Below are 22,605 nucleotides of genomic sequence, written 5' to 3'. Positions count from 1 at the left end.
AAGAGTACAGCACAGGGACAGGCCATTCAGTACACAGTGTTGTGCCAAACCAGCTAAAAAGCAAATCGGATACACCTAAACACTAATTCCTCCATCTTCCTTGCGTCCATGTGCCTATCCAAATGTCTCTTAAAAGGCTCTAATGTATTTCCCTCTACCACCATGCCAGACAGTGCATTTCAGATATCCACCACTCTCTGAGTAAAAAAACTTACCCCTCACATCCCCCCTTGAAGATGCCCCCTCTCACCTTTAAAATAGACCGTTAGAAGTTCTAAGCCAAATCTTTCTCTCCACAAATTTATTGCAAGTATATAATCTGAAATGGAATCCACGCCAATGCTGGAAAAAGGAAAACAAAACTTTTCCTGATTTCAAGTTCCCAGCGTTCACAGTAACTTGCTTTTTGCCCACCGAAGGAATGACATATGGGCTTTGATCTCAGAAACATATGTAGATATTCCATAGTGGCAACACTTGAAATTTAAGCATTATGAAGGCAGGTCAGAGGATACATTGCACAGATTGAGGACGGTGTATGTTCAGAGATTGAAGAAGAGAGCAATGCCAGCTGGAGTCAGGGCCTTGTGCTTTTTCTCTTGGTAGGGTCGCCCATGTCAGACAGGTCAAAGGGTAGAGGCCAGACTGAGTGGTTCACCAGTCTTCAGGGCTAACAACCCTAAATGGTAAAAAAAAACACATTTGTTACGGAAACAGTAATGAAGAATCTTTCTACTTCTCTGTGCGACTGTATGGACAAACAGAGATGGAGGACCTTCCTTGCTGCCCTAAACGCTAGCGGCAAGATGGAAGTGTCTTTGAGCGTCCTCTTCCACGTGACCCAAAATGTTTTGATGTGAAGTAATTGAGCATGTCCTCGGGCTATCCATTTGTAATGTAGTAATGTATTTTACAGCCCATCTTCCAATGTTATGCTTCTGATAAGATTGTTTATATGGAAATGTTTGCAGATATCTTCTTATCTCCAACCCTGTTGGAACTGTGAGCAAAACTTGTCCAAGTGCCAATCTGCATTTGCTCACCAGGGAATTCACTGCTGGAAAGAATCTCAGGGTTGTGGTCTCTTGAAAAATATTAAAAAGTGAGGTACTTTAGGCAAGAATTATGATGACCTTAAAGAATAACTGAAAGTGAGCAACGGAGTAAAAAGATCAATCGACCCAGTCATGCAGTCACAAGATTCTTGTCAAAGGGCAGGAATGTGACATAACTGAGTGTGGAGCATGGGATCCATTCAAATTTATGGAGAGTTTCATGTTTTTCCCTTAAAAACTAACACCCACTGTCCCCTGCCTTCTTGCCAAATTGCTGAATTATCATGGCCCTGAAAGAGGATGATAAGGCCATCAACTCTCAGCTGATTCCCAGTAGAACAACCTCATCGGCTGCCTTCCTCTGCATGACCTCCCACCCTCATCATTTTCTTTCAACTTCCCATGTCTTTCCATCTTGAAATCCCTTACTGACTCTCTTTCCAACTTGACCAAGGCAGTGACTCTCAGGTCCCAATTATTCTCTGTGTGTACCAGCTTGCCCTTTGGGCAGACTTGAAATCCTTGTCTCTTGAATCTTGAATTATTCCGAGTAAGAACAGCCTCCATCTATTTATCCTATCAAAATCTGTCAGGATTTTGTACCCCTCCATCAAATCCTGTTAAGATTCAGCATCAGGTTTACTATCACAGATGTATGTCATGAAATTTCTTGTTTTGTGGCAACAGTACTATGCAATATATAAAAATTACTAGAAGTTATAATTAGAATATCTAAATAAGTAAGTAAATAGTTCAGAAAGAGAGCTAAATATTGAGATACAGAGCTATGCAAAAGTCTTAGGCACATATATATAGCTATTGTGACTTTAGCACAGTACTGTAGTAATTTTGTGTATTGCACTGTATTGCTGCCCCCCCCAAACAAAAACAAATATCATGACAGTTGTGAGTGATGATAAAATTGGTTCTGATATGGGTCTCTGTTGCGGACTGAGAGTGGGAAGGGGGCAGGGAGAGGGGAAGAAGCGGGAAGCACCAGAGAGACATTCTGTAATGATCAATAAACCAATTGTTTGGAATCAAATGACCTTGTTTGGAATCAAATGACCTTGTCTCAGGGCTGGGTGTGTCTGCGCATGTGCTACCCAGCTACTGGAACTCCTATGTCACCAGCCACACACCCCTTTCTGTAGCCCCCCCCCCCCTTCACCCTCACCATTCCCAACATTCTTTGCTCCCACCAGATTTACAGACTAGTTCTGCACACCACGTTGACAAATACACTACTGTGCCTATGTGTCCAAGACTCATTCTGCACAGTACTGTATGTCATGAAATTCGTTTTGTGGCAGCAGTTCTATGCAATACATAAAAAATTGCTGTAAGTTACAATTAAAATATATTAAAAATGATGCAAAAAGAGAGTTAAATAGTGAGGTGGTGTTCATGGGTTATGCACTCTCAGAAATCTGGAGGGGAAGAAGCTGTTCCTAAAACATTGAATGTGTATCTTTAGGCTGCTGGACCTCCATCCTAATGGTAGTCTTCACTTAAGGGTAACAAACTGATCTTCCACTGTTAAAGCTTACAGATGGAATCCGTCATCCCGGGAGAGGTCTTCTCTTGAACTCTTCCGCCAGCCTCCTCAGGACCTCCTTAACATATTGTAAGCAGAATAAGACCCACCATAGCAATGGGTCCCAGCCAATGTGTAAAACATAACTTCCTTAGATTAGTATGCAGTGCCTCTGTTGATGAATCCCAGGACCCTGTATCCTTTATCTCTCAAAATTCCAGTGCTTTAGGGAATAAGTCTCAACAACATGGTAACATGCTCAATCTGCCTCTTATTTAAAGGAAGCACTTAACCTCCATAGACACAAGAGATTCTGCAGATGCTGGAAATCTTGAGCAACTCACATGCAAATGCTGTAGGAACTCAGTAAGTCAGGCAGTATCGATGGAGGGGAAATAAACAGTCAAACTATCAGGCAGTGTGCCTGCATGAGTGTAACAAGAGCAGAATTAGGCTGTTCGGCCCATCCAGTCTGTGCTGCCATTCCAACATGGCTGCTTTGTTATCCCTCTCAACCCCATTCTCTCGCCTTCTCTCCATAACCTTTGAGATCATTGCCATCATTGTGTGCTGTGTCATTATGATGTAGACAATGATAGTCTTATACGTGGACTTGATGATTCTTGGCAAATTTTTCTACAGAAGTGGTTTGCCATTGCCTTCTTCTGGGCAGTGTCTTTACAAGATAGGTAACCCCAGCCATTATCAGTAGTCTTCAGAGATTGTCTGTCTGGTGTCAATTGTCACATAACCAGGACTTTAAAGATATGCACCAGCTGCTCATACAACCATCCACCACCTGCTCCCATGACTTCAAGGGACTCTGATCCGGTGGTGGGGGGAGGGCTGCTAAGCAGGTGCTACACCTTGCCCACGGGTGTCCTGCAGCTAGTGGAGGGAAGCAGTGCCTTACACCTCCTTTAGTAGAGACATATCTCCACCCTGCCACCTGTAACCTTTGACACCCTTACTCATGAAGAATTTATCAACCTCTGCTTTATGTATACCCATGCGTGTGTGCTAAACAAGTTTACAGTATATTTACGCTTCACACTAATATAACCTCTGAGAGTTTTGTTGTATGTTAGTATCATAATATCTCACCTCAGACAAATTGCAGTGGATTTGAAATTCAGAGCATTTCAGCCAAGTGATTGACTTTAGAACACAGAACAGTGCAGCTCAGGATGTGGCCATTCAGCCCACAGTGTAGTGGTGAACTAGCTAAAAAGCAAATCAAAAACACGCAAACACTAATCCCTCCTACCTGCACAATGTCCATTTCCCTTACTTCATGTGCCTATCTAAACATCTCTTAAGAGCCTCCAGTATATTTGCCTCTATCACCATTCCAGGCATTCACCACTCTCTGAGTAAAAAACTTACCCCTCGCATCCCTCTTGAACCTAACCCCATCTCACCTTCTGGTGACCCTGGGAAACAGATACTCTCTGACCACTCTATCGAATGTTGTAAAGCTCTATCAGATCTCCCCGTTGGAAGCGACACTAAAAGCAGATTAAGTAAGAACATCACTGGAACCTGCAAACAGCATGCCTTAGTCACGGTGGACATGCTCCTTACAGGCCAGCCCATATGCTCCTTTATTACTGCCAGTCAGAGAACAATATGGAGCCCAGCAGGAAACTGGGGTTGATTGGAAAGGAGAGTCAGAACATTGTGCATCAGTTACCATGGGGCTGCAGCTCAGCATGACGAGTCACCTTCCCCTCCACTCCATAAAGCACAACGTACGCTGATTTCTACCTCTGGTTAAATTAATCCACACATCGATGTCGTCGCCAGATGGACGCGTCACACCTTGGCTCAGGACTAGCGTGGTTCATCCAGGCGCAGATAAGACTTTGATTCACAGGACATATTTAGCTGAGAGAAGGGAATTGGTGAATAAGCAAAATAAAGCCTTCCCCAAACTTAAAGCTACATCAAATTCCACAGGGATTGTGAAAGAAGTACAATTAAAACACAGTGCAGCAGAGCTAACCAAATTTTATTACGTACACGATGCTGGAAGAACTCAGCAGGTCAGGCAGCATCCGTGAGAAAAGAGTAGCCAACGTTTCGGGCCAAGACCCTTCATCAGAAACGTTGGCTACTCTTTTCTCATGGATGCTGCCCGACCTGCTGAATTCTTCCAGCGTCATGTACGTATTCTTTGATCCACAGCATCTGCAGTTGTATTTTTGTGTTCAAATTTTATCACAGTCTCTGAGAGATCTAATCTCTTGTGTTCTCACCAGCAGAAGAATAGAGGAAGAAATGAGAGCGATAGTAGTGGTGAGTTCAGTAGTTAGGGTGCAGGATTAAAGCAAGTCTATGGTTACAGACAGAAGTACCTGGCACCAAGGTGAAGGGTGTCACTGCATCTGGAAGGGGATGGGTGGTCCACTCTTGTACCATCAGCTTGGGTAGAAAGACGGAGCAGGTTCTGCTGGCAGAGTTTTAGAAGAGGATAAAAAGCAGGCCCTTGAAGGTAGTAATTTCCAGATTAATATTGTGACTGACTGAAACTAAGCCACACATCAGCTGTTACCGGGAAATATTGAAGTCTTTATTCACACATCAAACCTCCAAGGGAAAGAGTCCAGGACAGGGGTCAGCAACCTTTACCACTGAAAGAGCCACTTGGACCCGTTTCCCACAGAAAAGAAAACACTGGGAGCCGCAAAACCCGTTTGACATTTAAAATGAAATAACACTGCATACAACGTTTTGTTTTGCCTTTATGCTATGTATAAACAAACTATAATGTGTTGCATTTATGAAATTGATGAACTCCTGCAGAGAAAACGAAATTACATTTCTGCATGCAACAAAAACATTTTGAACTCCGAAAAAAAGACGTTGGGTTGAAGGTTACTTTTAAGTAAAATACTCAACGTCTATTTGAGTCCTTCTTGTATTTATGAAAAACGCCAAACTTAAATTTGCCGCCAGCAGCAAACCAAAAATAACGTCAGCCAGCTGTCAACCTGAAAAATAAAAGGACTATTTCACTGAACAATGAAAACATATGAATATACGTAAAATAATAGGCAATTAAAATATTTATCATACTTGTTCAGGTTGACTCACACCTGACAATGCAGTCGTATTCAGTAGGGATGGATCGATGCTTAGGGGAGTGACCGGGAAGGATAATGTGTTTTTTTCCTCTCTGAACTCACAGAAGCGTTTCCCAAACGATGTTTGCATTGCAATGATTGCAGAATGTAAATACTCCGAATTTATCATGTCGTGACCTTGTTTGAACTCTCTCAAATTGGGGAAGTGAGACAATGTGCCTTTCTGTAAATCTCTGGCAAGCAACGCCAACTTGCGCTCGAATGCCAAAACATCCTCCAACATGTGCAGGGCTGTACGTCCTTACCCCGTTGAAGAGCTGTGTTCAGCGTGTTCAGGTGCGCTGTCATGTCTACCATGAAGTGTAGCTTTTCCAGCCACTCTGGCTGTTCCAGCTCAGGAAAGGTGAGCCCTTTGCTGCCCAGGAAAGTTTTCACTTCTTCCAGACACGCGACAAAGCGTTTCAGCACCTCCCCTCTAGACAGCCAGCGATAAAAACACGTTGTAGCGGTTGCTACACGCAGTCAGTAAACTGCAGTCAAAGATAGCTTTATTCGAACTAAACAGCCTTGCTTTTAAGCCTCCCTCAACCCGCCCCCCATGGGCGCGGATGCTGCAAAAGGCACGTACTCACAAACCCCCGTAGGCTATCTCCCTTAGCCTGAGCGCTGGCTAATTGTGAGCCGGTTCGGATGTGTCAGGAAATGGGTCGCCACAACGTCTTATTTAGATTGTACAAGATCACCATAATCTTCAAATTTAGAATTACATTTCAAAAACTAACAAACTAACATAAAATACATTTTAATTAAATACTGACCATGTAGCGGTGTGCTACACGCAGCGCTAAAATTACGACACGGAGTCGGTAACTGCAGTCGAAGGAAAAAACTTTATTCGAAATCTTCAGCCTCACTTTTAAGCCTCCCTCAACCTGCCCCCCATGGCGCAGAGGCTCCAAAGCTCTGTGCTCGCAAACCCCCGTAGGCTATCTAATAGTGAGTCGGTTCGGATGTGCCGGGAAATGGGTCGCCACAACCAATTATTTCCCAAAGCAACAGGGAGCCGCAGCACAGATGTAAAAGAGCCACATGTGGCTCCGGAGCCGCGGGTTGCCGACCCCCGGTCCAGGAGAATCCAAAAGAATCTCACAATGCTTTATACTTCTTCAATAAACAATTAACTACAGTTTCAATTGCTATAATCATCTATTTTAATATTTAGAATACAGTCAGGTAAAGTTACAGAAGTACGTATTTACAGTGAAATCACATTTTAACAGCACCTCTTTGAATATTCAATACTGGAGTCCATTCCAAAAACTTCTAGACACCCAAAATATACCCTTTTGTTACAGTGTTGAGTGACGGCTCCATGAATCTACAATGCAGCAGAAGGCTAAGTGAGGAAAACAGATCTGTCTTGAACTGTACTTTAGGTGGCAGGGATGCTCCTTTAACAAGAGCAAAATGTTCATCTATTGCCTTTCCCTATGTAGTTTCAATAGAACACAATGAGAATGATTGGTTTCTCAAAAGTTAAATTGTGTACAGGCTTTATTTCCTGAAGAATGGTTCTCATTTTAATTAATCCCTAGTTATGCTATTCTTAATGAAATAACTCCAGAATGATCCCTAACAATGAGTATCGGTGTCCCACACAAATAAATATGGAGAGAAACAGGTGACTAAAGATGGAGCAGGTCAGTATGGGTCTAGGGAGAAGATGTAGAAGCTTTAGACTCCTGAGGAATTGAGACTTTTATTGGAGGAGATGGAACTCTACATATCAGATATCCCAACACTGACTGGAATGGGATCTGCATGAAGCTAGTTTACTTAAGAAAGTGGAGAGATGTTGGGTCAGTTTGACAGTGAGGGGCGGGAACCTGAGGGTAGCATCATAAAGGAGCTGGGGCTAATCTGGAGGAGCTCAGTGAGGGAGCAGAAAAGCAGGGAGAAGGGAAATGACAGGACGATGACAGGGATGACATTATCCGGAGTGTATTGGGGAGGGGTGGGGGATAAAAATGATCAGCAGAGTCAGAGGGAGAAGAGGTGATGAGATGCTTAAAGACTTTTCATCTGAGTACATGCAGTATTCATAACATGATAGAAGTATCGACACCAGTGGAAATTAAGGTGTGGTTGCAAGGTGACTGAGATTGCAAAGTGAATACTTCGGGTTAGTTGATATTATGGAAGGGCAGGCAGAAGGATATGGGGTTGTTCTGTCAAAGAGAGTCGAGATCACTGCAGTGGTGGGGAATGATCATTAATGTTTAGATGCTCCAGAAGAGTATGTTTCCTAAAGCGGGAGTGTCTAGAACCAGGGGGCGATGAATCTGGGATTCAATGCTACAGACAATTGTGGAGGCTAAGTCACTGTGTATATTTAAAGCAGAGGTTGATAGGTTCTTGATTAGTAGGAGGTAAAAGGTTACAGGGAGAAAGCAGGAGAGTGGGGTTGAGGGGGATAATAAATCAGCCTTGATGCAATGGTGGAGCTGACTCGATGGGCCGAATGGTTTAATTCTGCTCCTATGTCTTATGGTCTTTTGATATAGAGCTTTCAGTATTGGATTGAGTAAGCTGCAGTTCAGTTCTGGTGAGTATAAGAGCTCGTAGAGGGGCTTGTATAGTGTGCCACCTGACACACTATACTGTAGAACAAAGTATAAATCAAGTTACAGTGCAAATAGCAGATTGGAAAAGCAGCACCCTGTACTCTGACTGGGTAGTTTCTTATATGATGGTATGAATTTCGATATCTGTAACTTCTGGTAGCTATTCCTCTCTGTTTTTCATCCTCCCCCCACTGTTCTGATGGCCTTCTCACCCCTTCTCCTCCCACACTTCATGATCTCCCCATTACCTCTTCCAAGTTCTCCACTGCCTTCCCTTAACTGCACCATCCTCTCCCATTAGATTCCTTCTTCATCCCTCTTGCTTCTCAATCATCCCCCACTCCCCCAGCCACACAACTTCCACCTCAACTGGTCTCGGGCTTGAACTCCTCAACTCCCTCCATCTTCTTATTCTGCCTTCCGCCCCCTTTCCAGGCTTGATGAAGGGTCTCAGCCTGAAACATCGACTATTTATTCCGCTCCATAGATGCCACCTGACCTGCTGAGTATGGCAATAGGCCCTTCAGCCCACTTTATCCGTGCTGGCATTTCTGCCCATTTGCACTAATCCTTTTTCCCACATTAGGACCCTGCGTGGTTTGCCTTCTTTAGTGCCTGTCTAAATGCCTTTTCAATGCAATATGATGCCATCACTGACTCTATGGCACATTCTAGATGTATGCTTAAAACAAAATTTGAGGTGGTCACAAATCAAATGGACAAGGATAGCTGTGAGGACATTCTAATTGATCTTGGGATGATTTCTTAAAGGAACCAACTAGGGAGCAGATAATTTTAATTCAGTGAGATATTAGTGAGAGGGATATGGGTCAACTGCAGACAGGTGGGACTAGCTCAGATAGGTAACTTGGTCATCATGGATGAATTGAGCTGTAGGGGCTGTTCCCTAGAGTTAGAGAATCAAGAACTAGAGGGCTTAGGTTTAAGGTGAGAGGGAAGAGATTTACTAGAAACCTGAAGGGTGACCCTTCCATCCAGAGGGTGATCAGTACGTGGAGCGATCTGCCAAAGGAAATAGGTGTATTAACATTTAAAGGGTACTTGGATCAAAAGGTTTAGAGTGATGTGCCCAATTCAGTTTGCTTAGTTTTTTCATGTGGGAGGAGGGATTTGGGGGTTGATAATTGTGCTTCCTTTTCTTTCTTGGATTCATGGCTACCCGGAGAATTGAATTTCAGAGATGTATAATTTGATTATAAATGAACTTTTGGATAGTGGCCAAACATGGGTAGATGTTATTACCGTACAACCGTCAAGCTCTTGAACCAGCAAGAATAACTTCACTCACCACAATTTTGAACTGATTTTGGAACCTACAGACTCGTGTTACAGTTCATGTTCTCAGTGTAATTTATTTTTTATTTGCACTATTTATCTTCTTTACACATTGGTTGCTAGTCATTCTTTGCTTATTTATAGTTTTTCATAAATTTATGTATATTTCTTTATTTTCCTGTAAGCACCTGCAGAAAAATGAATCATAAGGTTGTATATGGTAACATGCGAGGGGTGATTGATAAGTTCGTGGCCTAAGTTAGAAAGAGTCAATTTTAGAAAATCTAGCACATGTATTTTTCAACATAGTCCCCTCCTACATGTACACACTTAGTCCAGCGGTCATGAAGCATATGGATCCCTTCTTTGTAGAAGAAGTCCACAGCAGGGGTGATTAATAAGTTTGTGGCCTAGGGTAGAAGGAGCTGAGTTATTAACTTCAAACTTTCTGCATTCCACCCTAGGCCACAAACTTATCAATCACCCCATTCTGTGGACCACTTCTGGAGGTCCAAGACACTGACTTCTACAAAGAAGGGATCTGTATGCTCGACGACCGCCGGACTAAGTGTGTAAATGTAGGAAAAAGAAATGTGCTAGGTTTTCTAAAACTGACTCCTTCTACCTTAGGCCACAAATTTATCAATCACCCCTTGTATGAGCATTTTGATTGTGAACTTTGACTTTGAGATGGGACTTACTTGGACGGGAATCCTGGTCAGCACGGACACGTTAGGCCAATTGGCCTTTTCCATGCTGTGTAACTCTATGAACATTGGCTTTGTTTCCCTTGCCTGCTGAGTTCTTTCTGTTTTACTTGCAGCATCTGCAGTATTTTGCTTTCGGGCATTGAAAACGCCAGGTCCCGTTCTGTGTTTGTTCATAGGTGACGTTAAGGTGACAACATTGGTAAATGTGAGATCATCCACTTTGGAAGGAATAATAGAAGAGCAGATTATTATTTAAATGGTGAAAGATTGCATCATGCTGTTGTGCAGAGGGACTTGGGAGTGCTTGTGCATGAATCGCAAAAAGTTGGCTTGCAGGTACAACAGGTTATTAAGAAGGCAAATGGAATATTGGCTTTCGTTGCCAGAGGGATTGAATTCAATACCAGGGAGGTCATGCTGCAACTATACAGGGTACTGGTCAGGCCGCACCTGGAGTACTGTGTGCAGCTCTGGTCTCCATACTTGAGGAAGGATATACTGGCTTTCGATGCAGTGCAGAGGATGTCACCAGGTTGATTCCAGGGATGAAGGGGTTAACCTATAAGGAGAGATTCAGGGGAGGAAATTTAGGACGGAGATGAGGAGAAACTCTTTTGCCCAGAGAGTGGTGAATCTGTGGAATTCTGTGCCCAGGGAAGTAGTTGAGGCTTCTTCACTAAATATATTTAAGAAACAGTTAGATAGGTTTTTACATAGTAAGGGAATAAAGGGTATTGGAAAAAAGAGCTGAGTTTACAGACAGATCAGCCATGATCTTATTGAATGGCAGGGCAGGCTTGATGGGCCGGATGGCCTACTCCTGCTCCTATTTCTTATATTCTCATGACTGATGGGGCTTTTCTTACTTTCAGGTCCTTGAAGAATCGAAATGCCTGGTGCGGAGCTTCCTCAAATCCACCCTGGAGCAGGTGAATGAAAGGGAATGCCAGATGCTGAAGCAGTTGTGGAGTTCCTCCAAAGGATTGGATTCGCTGTTCAGCTACCTGCAGGAAAAGATCTACGAGGTGTGAAGCCTCTGCCACACTTGAATCTGCTGTCCATTATTCCAGAGTCTGTGGAAAGAGTCAATAGGCTTAATAACTGATTGTTAACGAGTTCTGTACAGATGGGCTTAATGTCACAAATTGGCCAGTAAATATCTTTAATAACATGATAAATATGGAACCAATCCATCAAAAATGCCCAAGTGGGTATATGTTAGGTGCACCTCTGCATGCATTTTCAACAATGCTCATTGTCAAATAATGCCATATAATTTCTTAAAAGCTGGCCTTAAGGGTCCCAGTACCGTTACATTTCAACCCACCTGGACCGATTTACCCAACACAACAAATGGTTGCATTTATGAGTGACATTAATGAACGAGTCATAATTAATCCCTTTGCTCTTGAACCCACAGCACAGAGGAGAATTGTTATGTAAAATGTTGAGGTTGTATATTTGGATTCATATTGCTACCAATTTAGTTAGCAGAGGGTTGGCACTGGTTAATTGGTAATTCCTTCATTAGGATTGTAAGTAGCCTCAAGTGATAAATGCATTTTATTGGTGTAGATTTTCAGTAAACTTTTTCCTGATTACTAAGCAATCAGGGGAACATGCAGGAAGAAATATCGTTAAAATTGTGACATCTTTATTCTTAATTATTTTACAGAAGTTTCAAACTCTAGTTAAGCAATGGCAGATTTTAAGTATTTATTATTCCTTTCAGCTTGAACAATAAGGTTTAATGGAACACATTATTTTTCTTTTGGATTTTTACGATCCTAGGTGTGAATCTTACTGGGAGCGTTTGTTTTGAAGTTTTATCCTGACTACCTAAGTCAACCATGCAGGAGATCATTGTGACTGCAGTGATGCTGTTGAGTACAGTTCCATCTTGAATCATAAAACATACAAGCAGGGTTTGAATACCAAATATAATACTCATACAATGCAGAAGGAATATTCTGGTTGTGAAGTCTTTTTTCCTCCAGTCCTTAATAATTACCATTATCTTTCTGGTATTGATTGCTGTCATATGACCAGCTCAAGGTCCAAAGCCTATCAATCATATTCCATGCTCCACGTCCTAAAGTAGTAGTGAGTTTTCATTTCTTATTTATTTAAAGAAATATGCACTAATCAGACACAGTGTATGTGCTGTTGTTAAGTGACTCAGAGGAGTATGTTACAAAGAAGATATGGGTTTTATCTCACTAAATTGAAAAGGGTTCAGTAAGTATTTGTTGGTTAAATTTTAGTTGTGCAAAAGTAGATAGGTGTTTCCTGATTCGAGAACAGCCATACCTGCGTACTGGCACAAATACAGTATTTACAAAGCATCAAATGGAAAGCCACATTGAAGGGGTTGAACACTTTAAAGCGTGTTCATTGTAAGCTGCTGTGTTTATTGTTATTTAAATATTCACTGGTATCTACAGCTCATGGATATATAAACTGTACGCTGGTTCCATGGAGATGTACACTTGATTTTCATCATTACTCAAGCTGCTTCTACAGCAACATTGATGAGTTGACACCATTACACCGAAATATGACAAAATTGCAAAACGATATATATATATTTTGTCAAATGATAAACTTTATTTTATATATCATTACCCAAGACTTACTGCTTTGCTTTAGAGTCATCCCGAAGTAGACCTTGTTTCATCAGTTGCGTATTTAACCTCGAACGCTTTGTGCCAATGTATATTGTTTTTGATGATTATGAAACACTGTTTGCCCCAATTTCATGTTTTTTTTTTAAACTACCCTGTGTTTGAAAATTAATATGCCAAGAAAAATAGAAGCTCTTTGTATCCTGGATATTTTTTTTTTTGCCAAGTTCTTTTCCATTCAAGACGCAAAGAATTTCACAGGAGAAGATTATCAGATCCCAGCCACAAAGAGCGTTGAAAGTTCACCTTTTGGATAAACGGTGTTACTGGTGAAGAAAACAGAATTAAAGTGTACATCATCGACCGAGAGGATCAGTCATATCACAGCAAACTGCAGGGGCTGAATTGTATGTGTGTTGGAAACATGTAAAATGTATTTATCCCACAGCAGAACACAATGGGTTTTAAAAGTTTTTTTTGTAAGCGGGGGCTGTGTTTATTTAAGAATTCTTAGCAATCTGTTTTTTGATGTGGGCACCCTTTTTCTTACTGGAGATATATTATCTATATGTTCTATAAACTACCAGGTAATTCTGATCTATGTGATGACTAACATGTGTAAGTCAGAAACCTACACTGGTTTACTGCTTTTTGTAATTGGTGTACAGACACTTTTCTGGGTGCCTTAGAAGTTGTATTTTTCATGTGTGTTAATATATTTATATATTGTGGAAAAGCTGCTCCCAATAAAATAATATGAAATTTATAGGTTGGCTCGTGTTGTTGGCCCACCGTGTGTCACAGTACAATGCCTGAAAAGCAAGCTGCTCAATTATTCAGACTTTATTTCTTACATCCCTCATATATATGAGGAGTAAAACTCTTAACATTACGTCTCTGTCTAAATGTGCAATTACAGTAATTTATAATAAATACTATGTACAACAGGATAGTCAATATAACATAGAACTTAATTGTATCAGCATTAATTAAGCAGTTTGATGGCCTGGTGGAAGAAGCTGTCTTGGAGCCTGTCGCTCCTGGCTTTTTTTGCCATGGTATCGTTTCCCGGATGGTAACAGCCTGGAACTGTTTGTGGTTGGGGTGACTTGAGTCCCCAATGATCCTTTGGGTCCTTTTTACACACTTGTCTTTGTAAATGTCCTGAATAGTGGGAAGTTCACATCTACAGATGCACCGGGCTGTCCACACCACTCTGTAGAGTCCTGTGATTGAGGGAAGTACAGTGATACAGTCAGTCAGGATGCTCTCAATCATCTAAAGTGGAAGGAGATTTATTGGGTGGAGATCATGGAATTTATGTATGTAAACCAGTGCAGTATTCTTTCCATGATTTAGTGAATAAATATTCCAAAAATGTCTAGATGGTACAAAGCTTCAGAGCAAAATACAGTACAATACATGCCATACTGTGCAAAAGTCTTTGGCACACTATATATACAGTGCCTATAAAAAGTATTCATCCCCTTGGAAGTTTTCATGTTTTATTGTTTTACAACATTGAATCACGGTGGATTTAATTTGGCTTTTTGACACTAATCAACAAAAAAAGACGTCAGTGAAAACAGATCTCAACAAAGTGATATAAATCAATTGCAAGTATAAAACACAAAATAACTGATTACATAAGTATTCACCCCACTTCAATATGACCGACCAAATCATCACAGGTGCAGCCAATTTGCTTTGGAAGTCACATAATCAGCTAAATGGAAATCACCTGTGTGTAGCCAAGGTGGTTCAATTGATTGCAGTAAAAATACACCTGCATCTGAAATGACCAACTGCTGGTGAGTCAGTATCCTGGCAAATCTACACCGGGAAGGCAAAAGAATGCTCCAGGCAACTCCATGAAAAGGTTATTGAAAAGCACAAGTCAGGAGATGGAGGGCTGTCGGAGGTTACAGCAGGATATTGATAGGATACAAAACTGGGCTGAGAAGTGGCAGATGGAGTTCAACCCAGGTATGTGTGAAGTGGTTCATTTTGTTATGTCAGATATGATGGCAGAATATAGTATTAATGGTAAGACTCTTGGCAGTGTGGAGGATCAGAGGGATCTTGTGGTCTGAGTCCATAGGACACTCAAAGCTGCTACACAGGTTGACTCTGTGGTTAAGAAGACGTATAGTGCATTGGCCCTCATCAATCATGAGATTGAGTTTAAGAGGCCAGAGGTAATGTTGCAGCTATATCAGACCCCACTTGGAGTATTGTACTCAGTTCTGGTCACCTCACTACAGGAAGGACATGGAAACTATAGAAAGGGTGCAGAGGAGATTTACAAGGATGTTGCCTAGATTTAGGAGCATGCCTTATGAGAATAGGTCGAGTGAACTTGCCTTTTCTCCTTGAAGCGATGGAGGATGAGAGGTGTACAAGATAATGAGAGGCATTGATCGTGTGGATAGTCAGAGGCTTTTCCCCAGGGCTGAAATGGCTAGCATGAGAGGGCACAGTTTTAAGGTGTTTGGAAGTAGGTACAGAGGAGATGTCAGGGGTAAGTTTTTCACACACGGAGTGGTGAGTGCATGGAATGGGCTGCCAGTGGCGGTCGTGGAGGCAGAAATCGGAGGGTCTTTTAAGAGACTCCTGAATGGCTACATGAAGCTGAGAAAAATAGAGGACTATGGGTAAAGCCTAGGTAGTTCTAAGGCAAGGACATGTTCAGCACAGCTTTGTGGGCTGAAGGGCCTGTATCGTGCTGAAGGTTTTCTATGAATCTTTGACTCATAGCTTCATAAGTCATGGTTCATATCCCCACAAGTCCCTGGCACTTTATTAATGTAGCAAAGTATCTACCTGACACTGAGCAATAAACACAGAGGGTCGAAACTCTTACCTAGTTGCTCTCACTAAATTTATTGAAGTCCAGTTCAGAAATTAAGTTCTATTGATCTAAGTGGAATCAAATTACAGAAGCAGACTTTCAGATCGCTAATACTATTATCTTTCATCTAGCCCACATGATTAAATTAAAGTTTCTAACTGCAGGACTAAGTTACTTGGGGCTGTGAATAGATGAGCATTGGCCAGAGCTAAATACTGATCACTGTACAGTCAATTCAGGGTGAGACAACTTGAATAAATTGTAAGTATTTTGACTTTTTCTCTACCATACAATTGCATTCCCCAAAATCAAATTGACTCACTGGACAATTGACTTACAGACAGTTTTTGCAGAGCATGATGCATTGTTTGTGGATTAAGTTTGTCAATGATACTGATGCATTCACAGCGGAGTCCTTTATTTAAGTGAAGTAAATAAAGTATGGGTTGAGTTAAGAAACCGCAAAGGTAAAAAGACCCTGACGGCATTTGTATACAGGCCTCCCAACAGTAGCTGGGATGCAGACCATAGATTACAACAGGAAATAGGAAAGGCATGTGAAAAGGGCAATGTTATGATAGTCATGGGAGATTTTAACATGCAGGTTGATTGGGAAAATCAGGTTGGTAATGGATCTCAAGAGAGTGAGTTTGTAAACACCTGCAAGATGGCTTTTTAAAACAGTTTGTCATTGAGCCTAGTAGGGGATCAGCTATACTGGATTGGGTGTTATGTAATGAACCAAAGGCGATTAGGGAGTTTAAGGTAAAAGATCCCTTGGGAGGCAGTGATCACAATATGATTGCGTTCAACTTGAAATGTGATAGGGAGAAAGTAAAGTCTGATGTAGCGGTATTTCAGGAAATTACGGTGGTATGAGAGAGGAGTTGGCCAAAATAAATTGGAAGGAAATGCTGGCAGGGATGACAGCAGAGCAGCAATATTGTGAGTTTCTAGGAAAAATGAGAAAGATCCAGGATAGATGTATTCCAAAAATGAAGAAATACTCCAATGGCAAAATAGTACAATCGTGATTGACAAGGGAAGTCAAAGCTAATATAAAAGGAAAAGAGAGGGCATGCAACAAAGCAAAAGTTAGCAGGAAGATGTAAAGGGTTGGAGAGCTTTTAAAACCCTTCAGAGGTTTCAGAAGATTGGAGGGTTGCAGATGTTCCATTATTCAAGAAAGGGAGATAGCCCAGGAAATTATAGACCAGTGAGTCTTAATTCAGTTGTTGGTAAATTGATAGACAACCCTGAGAGGCAGGATTTATGAACATTTGGAGAGGCATAATATGATTAGGAATAGTCAGCATGGCTTTATCAAAGGCAGGTTGTGCCTTATGAGCCTGATTGAATTTTTTGCAGATGTGACTGAACACATTGATGAAGGTAGAGCAGTAGATGTAGTGTATATGGATTTCAGCAAGGCATTTGATAAGGTACCCCATTCAAGGCTTATTAAGAAAGTAAGGAGGCATGGGATCCATGGGTCATTGCTTTGTGGATCCAGAACTGGCTTGCCCATAGAAGGCAAAGGGTAGTTGTAAATGGTTCATTCTGTGAGGAGGTCAGTCACCAGTGGTGTGCATCAGGGATCTGTTCTGGGACATCTATTCTTTCTGATTTTTATAAATGAAGTGGAGGGATGGGTTAGTAAATTTGCTGATGACACAAAGGTTGGAGGTGCTGTGGATAGTGTGGAGGGCTGTCAGAGGTTACAGTGGGACATTGATAGGATGCAAAACCGGGCTGAGAAGTGGAAAATGGAGTTCAACCCAGATGTGTGAAGTGGTTAATTTTGGTAGGTCAAATATGATGGCAGAATATAGTATTAATGGTAAGACTCTCGGCAGTGACAGATCAGAGGGATCTTGGGGTCAGAGTCCATAGGATGCTTAAAGCTGCTGTGCAGGTTGGCTCTGTGGTTAAGAAAGCATACGGTGCTTTGGCCTTCATCAATCGGGGGATTGAGTTTAAGAGCCGAGAGGTAATGTTGTAGCTATATAGAACCCTAGACAGACCCCACTTGGAGGACTGTGCTCAGTTCTGGTTGCCTCACTATAAGAAGGATGTGGAAACCATAAAAGGGTGCAAAGCAGATTTACAAGGATGTTGCCTGGATTTAGGAGCATGCCTTATGAGAATAGGATGAGTTAACTCAGCTTTTTCTCCTTGGAGCGATGGAGGATGAGAGGTGACCTGATAGAGGTGTATAAGATGATGAGCGGCATTGATCATGTGAATAATCAGAGGTTTTTTCCCAGGGCTGAAATGGCTAGCACAAGAGGGCACAGTTTTAAGTTACCGAGGAGATATCACAGGTAAGTTTTTTATGCAGTGAGTGCACAGAATGTGCTGCTGGCAACGGTGGTGGAGGCGGATACAATAGGGTCTCTTAAGAGACTCCTGGACAGGTACATGGTGCTCAGAAAAATAGAGGGCTATGGGTAACCCCAGGTAATTTCTCAGGTCAGGACTTCGGCACAGTTTTGTGGGCCGAAGGGCCTGTATTGTGCTGCAGGTTTTCTATGTTTTTATGTTTCTAGAGAGCAACTGAAAGAATCATTAAGAGGGAAAAGATGATATTTGAAAGTAAGCTAGCAAACAGTATCAAAGTGGATAGTAAAGCTTTTTAAAGTATGAAAACAAATAAAAGATGAGAGTGAATACAGGACCACTAGAAAATGAGGCCAAAAAGATAACGGGGGGAAGGAGATGGCAGATGAACTAAATGAGCATCTTGCATCAGTCTTCACTAGGGAGGACATTAACAGTGTGCCAGGTCCTGAAGGGTGTGAGGGAAGAGAAGTGAGTGCAGTTATTACAAGGGAGAAGGTGCTCAAAAAGCTGAAAGACCTGTGCTAAGTCACCTGAACCCGATGAACTGCACCCTAGGGTTTGGAAAGGGGTAGTGGTAGAGTTTGTGGAGGCATTAGTAATTATCTTTCAATAAACACTGGACTCTGGCATGGTGCCAGGGGACTGGAAAATTGCAAATGTTACTCCACTTTTTAAGAAAGGAGAAAGGCCGCAGAAAGGAAATTATAGACCAGTTAGACTGAGCTCAGTGGTTGGGAAGATGTTGGAGTCAATTGTTAAGGATGAGGCTATGGAGCATTTGGTGACACAGGACAAGATGGGACAAAGTCAGCATGGTTTCCTTAAGGGAAAATCTTGCCGACGAACCTGTTGGAATTCTTTGAGGAGATTACACATACGATAAAGGGGATGCAGTGGATGTTGTATATTTGGATTTTCAGAAGGCCTTTGTCAAGGTGCCACACATGAGGCTGCTTACCAAGTTAAGAGCCTGTGGTATTACAGGACAGTTACTGGCTTGGTTAGAGCATTGGCTGATTGGTAGGAGGCAGTGAGTGAGAATTAAAGGGATCATTTTCTGTTTGGCTGCCAGTGACTAGTGGTGTTCCGCAGGGGTTGGTGTTGGGACTGCTTTTTATGCTGTATATCAGTCATTTAGATGATGAAACAGTTGGCTTTGTTGCCAAGTTTGCAGATGATACAAAGCTTGGTGGAGGGGCAAGTAGTTTTGAGGAAACAGGAAGACTGCAGAAGGACTTAGAGACTTAGACAGATTAGGAGAATGGGCAAGAGAGTGGCAAATGAAATATAATGCTGGAAAATGCATGGTCATGCACTTTGGTCGTAGAAATAAATGTGCAGACTTTTCTAAATTGGGGGGAAAAAAATCAAAAATCTGAGATGCAAAGGGACTTGGGAGTCCTTGTGCAGAACACCCTAAAGGTTAACTTGCAGGTTGAATTGGTGGTGAGAATACAAGAGCAGGGATGTGATGCTGAGGCTTTATAAGGTGCTGATCAGGCCTCGGCTTGAGTATCGTGAACAGCTTTGGGCTCCTTATTTAAGAAAAGATGTGCTGGCATTGGAGAAGGTTTAGAGGAGGTTCACAAACATGATTCTGGGAATGAAAGGATTATCATATGAGAACCATTTGATGCCTCTGGGCCTGTACTCACTGGAAATTAGAAGGATGGGGGAGCACGATCTTATTGAAACCTTTTGAATGTTGAAATGCCTAGACAGAATAGATGTGGAAGGTATGTTTCCCATGGTGGGGGAGTCTAGACAAGAGGGCACAGCCTCAGGATAGAGGAGCTTTCATTTAGAACAGATATGCGGAGTAATTCCTTTAGCCACGGGGTGGTGAATTTGTGGAATTTGTTACCACAGGCAGCTATGAAGGGTCAGTCCATAAGACCATGAGATATTGAAGCAGAATTAGGCTGTTTGGCCCATCAAGGCCATTCAATCATGGCTGATCCTTTTTTCCCCTCCCCAGCCTTACTCCCCGTAACCATTGATGTCATGTCCAATCAAGAATCCATCAAGCTCTGCCTTAAATACACCCAATGACCTGGCCTCCACAGCTGCATGTGTTAATAAATTCCACAAATTCACCACCCTCTGAATAAAGAAATTTCTACGCTTCTCTTTTTTAAATGGATATATTTAAGGCAGAGCTTGATAGATTCTTGATTGGATATGGATTCAAAGGTTATGGGGAGTGAGGCTGAGGAGGAGGGAAAAAAAAGGACCAGCCATGATTGAATGGCAGAACCAACTTGATGGACCAAATGGCCTAATTCTGCTCCTACGTCTTTTGGTCTAAGTAGATGATTTATCGAAAGTTATAGATACATGAGATTCTGTTGATGCTGGAAATTCAGAGTGACACACATGAAATGCAGGAGGACCCCGGGAGGTCAGGCAGCTATGCTGATGAAGGGTCTCAGCCAATGTTCCCTCTGATTCGTAATGACCAGTGTGTGCTAAAATGCTGCGCTGTGCAATTTTTTGCCCAGTGACAATGTGTATGCACTCAGTTTTTAAGTGGAAGTAAACCTGAAGCTATTCAAAGGATAATGAACTACCAAGTCCAGTTATTCATTGTTTGAAAGAAATAAAATAATACATGTCATTGAGCCTTATTTCTCATAAACTATATGGCAGCATGTAATAATATCAATTTTTTCACATGTTATTAAAGTTGTTTGAAGTGGTCTTTAAGCCATTCCACTTAAAATGAACTGGCAATTCTTTTATGCTTCACTCCCTTTGCTACTTTGGAATTCGACATAGTGAATCAATAATTGCTTCAATGAAAACAGTATAAACATGCCAGTTCTAAAATCTGCTGACAAATCATCACACACTCCACATTGTCAACACCATCTGCATCAGAAACTGGAAAAGGAAATGTGATTGTGTATGATCGTGAAATATACTTACCATGCCAACGAATGGTGAAAACCTTTTGTGGGCAGTTTAAATTCCTTTGAGGGCTGGTAGCAAAAGGTGCCTGCGCGTGTGCACACGCACACGCACACACCGCCCCCCCTCCCCCCAGAAGGAACATTGGTCTTGGCCCAAAGCATTGGCTCTTTATTCCACTCATAGATACTGCCTGAGATGCTAAGTTCCTCCAATGTTTTGTGTACATTTCACAGAAACAGGCCCTTTGGCCCATCAAGTCTGTGCTAAACTTACTCTGCCTAGCCCATTGGACCACACCCCTCCATATCCCTCCCATCCATGTATTTATCCAACTTTCCTATAAATGTTGCAGTTGAGCCCCCATCCACCAGCAGTTTGTTCTGCCTTTGGGGAAATGCATTGAAAACGACAACTATTTTTGCAAACACCCACAATGATACATCCATGTGCTTTATGGAGGAGGAAATAGACACCAAGCAGGAAACGCGAGTTCGTAGTTATAATAGAACACCTTTGGGAATTGCAAAGGAAACAACAATATTTTTGAAAGCACGCATGGTAATATGCCCAGAGGAGGACATACAAAACACATACAATTTCCAGCATATGCAGAACCTCGTGTCAGTAATATGTCCAAATACTTTACCGAGAAGAGAAAATGAACACCTGGTTGCTTGTAGTTGAGAAGACGAATTAATCGATCATTAGAGACCGGTAGGAAAGAGGACAGATTCACAAAGAAATTTAATTATACAGCTTTGGTCTGTAATGTTTGGGAACTGGTCTGACACACAGAAAACCAGCAGTTATTTGGCACTGGAAGTGTAAGGGAGATCCTCTCAGTCATTTCCTCAACAAACATCACTGCTGTATGAATGGCTACAGAGAAGATGCTGACTGCTTTTATTATGAGGCACTGTGAGAGTTCAGAGCTCAGATTTATGAGATCTGTTACCGACGATGACACAACTGAAGCATTCACAGTAGTCTGATTCAGACAGAAATGAGGAGGTGAGCATTAGAGTAATTGGTCCCTGAGCAATGTAGCTGTGGATGAGGTTCCAGTAAACAGTGGGAAAGTAGGCAATGTTCCAGAGACAGAAGGCGGCATTGGTAACTGACTGGAATGGTGCCGGAAGCTTAGACAGAGATCAAAGACTAGCTTTATTTGTTACACGTGCATTGAAACAAACTGTGAAATGCATCGATTGCATCAAATCCAATCAGTGTCACCACTCTTCTGACACCAACAGAACGTGCCCCGAGCTCACGTGTTTGGAATGTGGGAGGACACCGGAGCTCCCCACAGAAACCCACACGGTCACCAGGGGAGCATGCAGAGCTCTTTAGAGACAGCGGAAGGAATCAAATCCGCTGTAAAGCGTGGCGGTAACCACTATGCTACCATGCCTCCTGAGGAAGTGTGAAATATTTCCCATTGGTGGTAAATGACATCAGGGCCACCTGATGCTGTTTTCATTTTCTATGCAGGAAAGGTGAACTCCTTGGGGCCTTGACATCGGGGAAAAGGATATTGTGTTGTTAAAAATAACTAATTGGTGATTT

The 22,605-nt window shown here is 42.0% G+C and overlaps 1 protein-coding gene across 1 annotated transcript in view; it reads left to right on the top strand.

Moving 5' to 3' along the window:
- The window catches only part of LOC132407020 (chromodomain Y-like protein 2), a 208,633-nt gene extending 194,935 nt beyond the window's left edge, over nt 1–13,698 (top strand). The window contains exon 7 of the mRNA XM_059993257.1: nt 11,181–13,698. Coding sequence (XP_059849240.1) covers nt 11,181–11,339 — 159 coding nt within the window. The 3' untranslated portion in view covers nt 11,340–13,698. The remainder of the gene's footprint in view (nt 1–11,180) is intronic.
- Nucleotides 13,699–22,605: the final 8,907 nt, after the last annotated feature.

The sequence above is a fragment of the Hypanus sabinus genome, chromosome 17 (genome assembly GCF_030144855.1).
Source record: "Hypanus sabinus isolate sHypSab1 chromosome 17, sHypSab1.hap1, whole genome shotgun sequence".
Classification (NCBI taxonomy): Eukaryota; Metazoa; Chordata; class Chondrichthyes; order Myliobatiformes; family Dasyatidae; genus Hypanus; species Hypanus sabinus.
The sequence above is the reverse complement of the archived record's forward strand: the minus strand, read 5'-3'. Positions and strand labels throughout refer to the sequence as shown.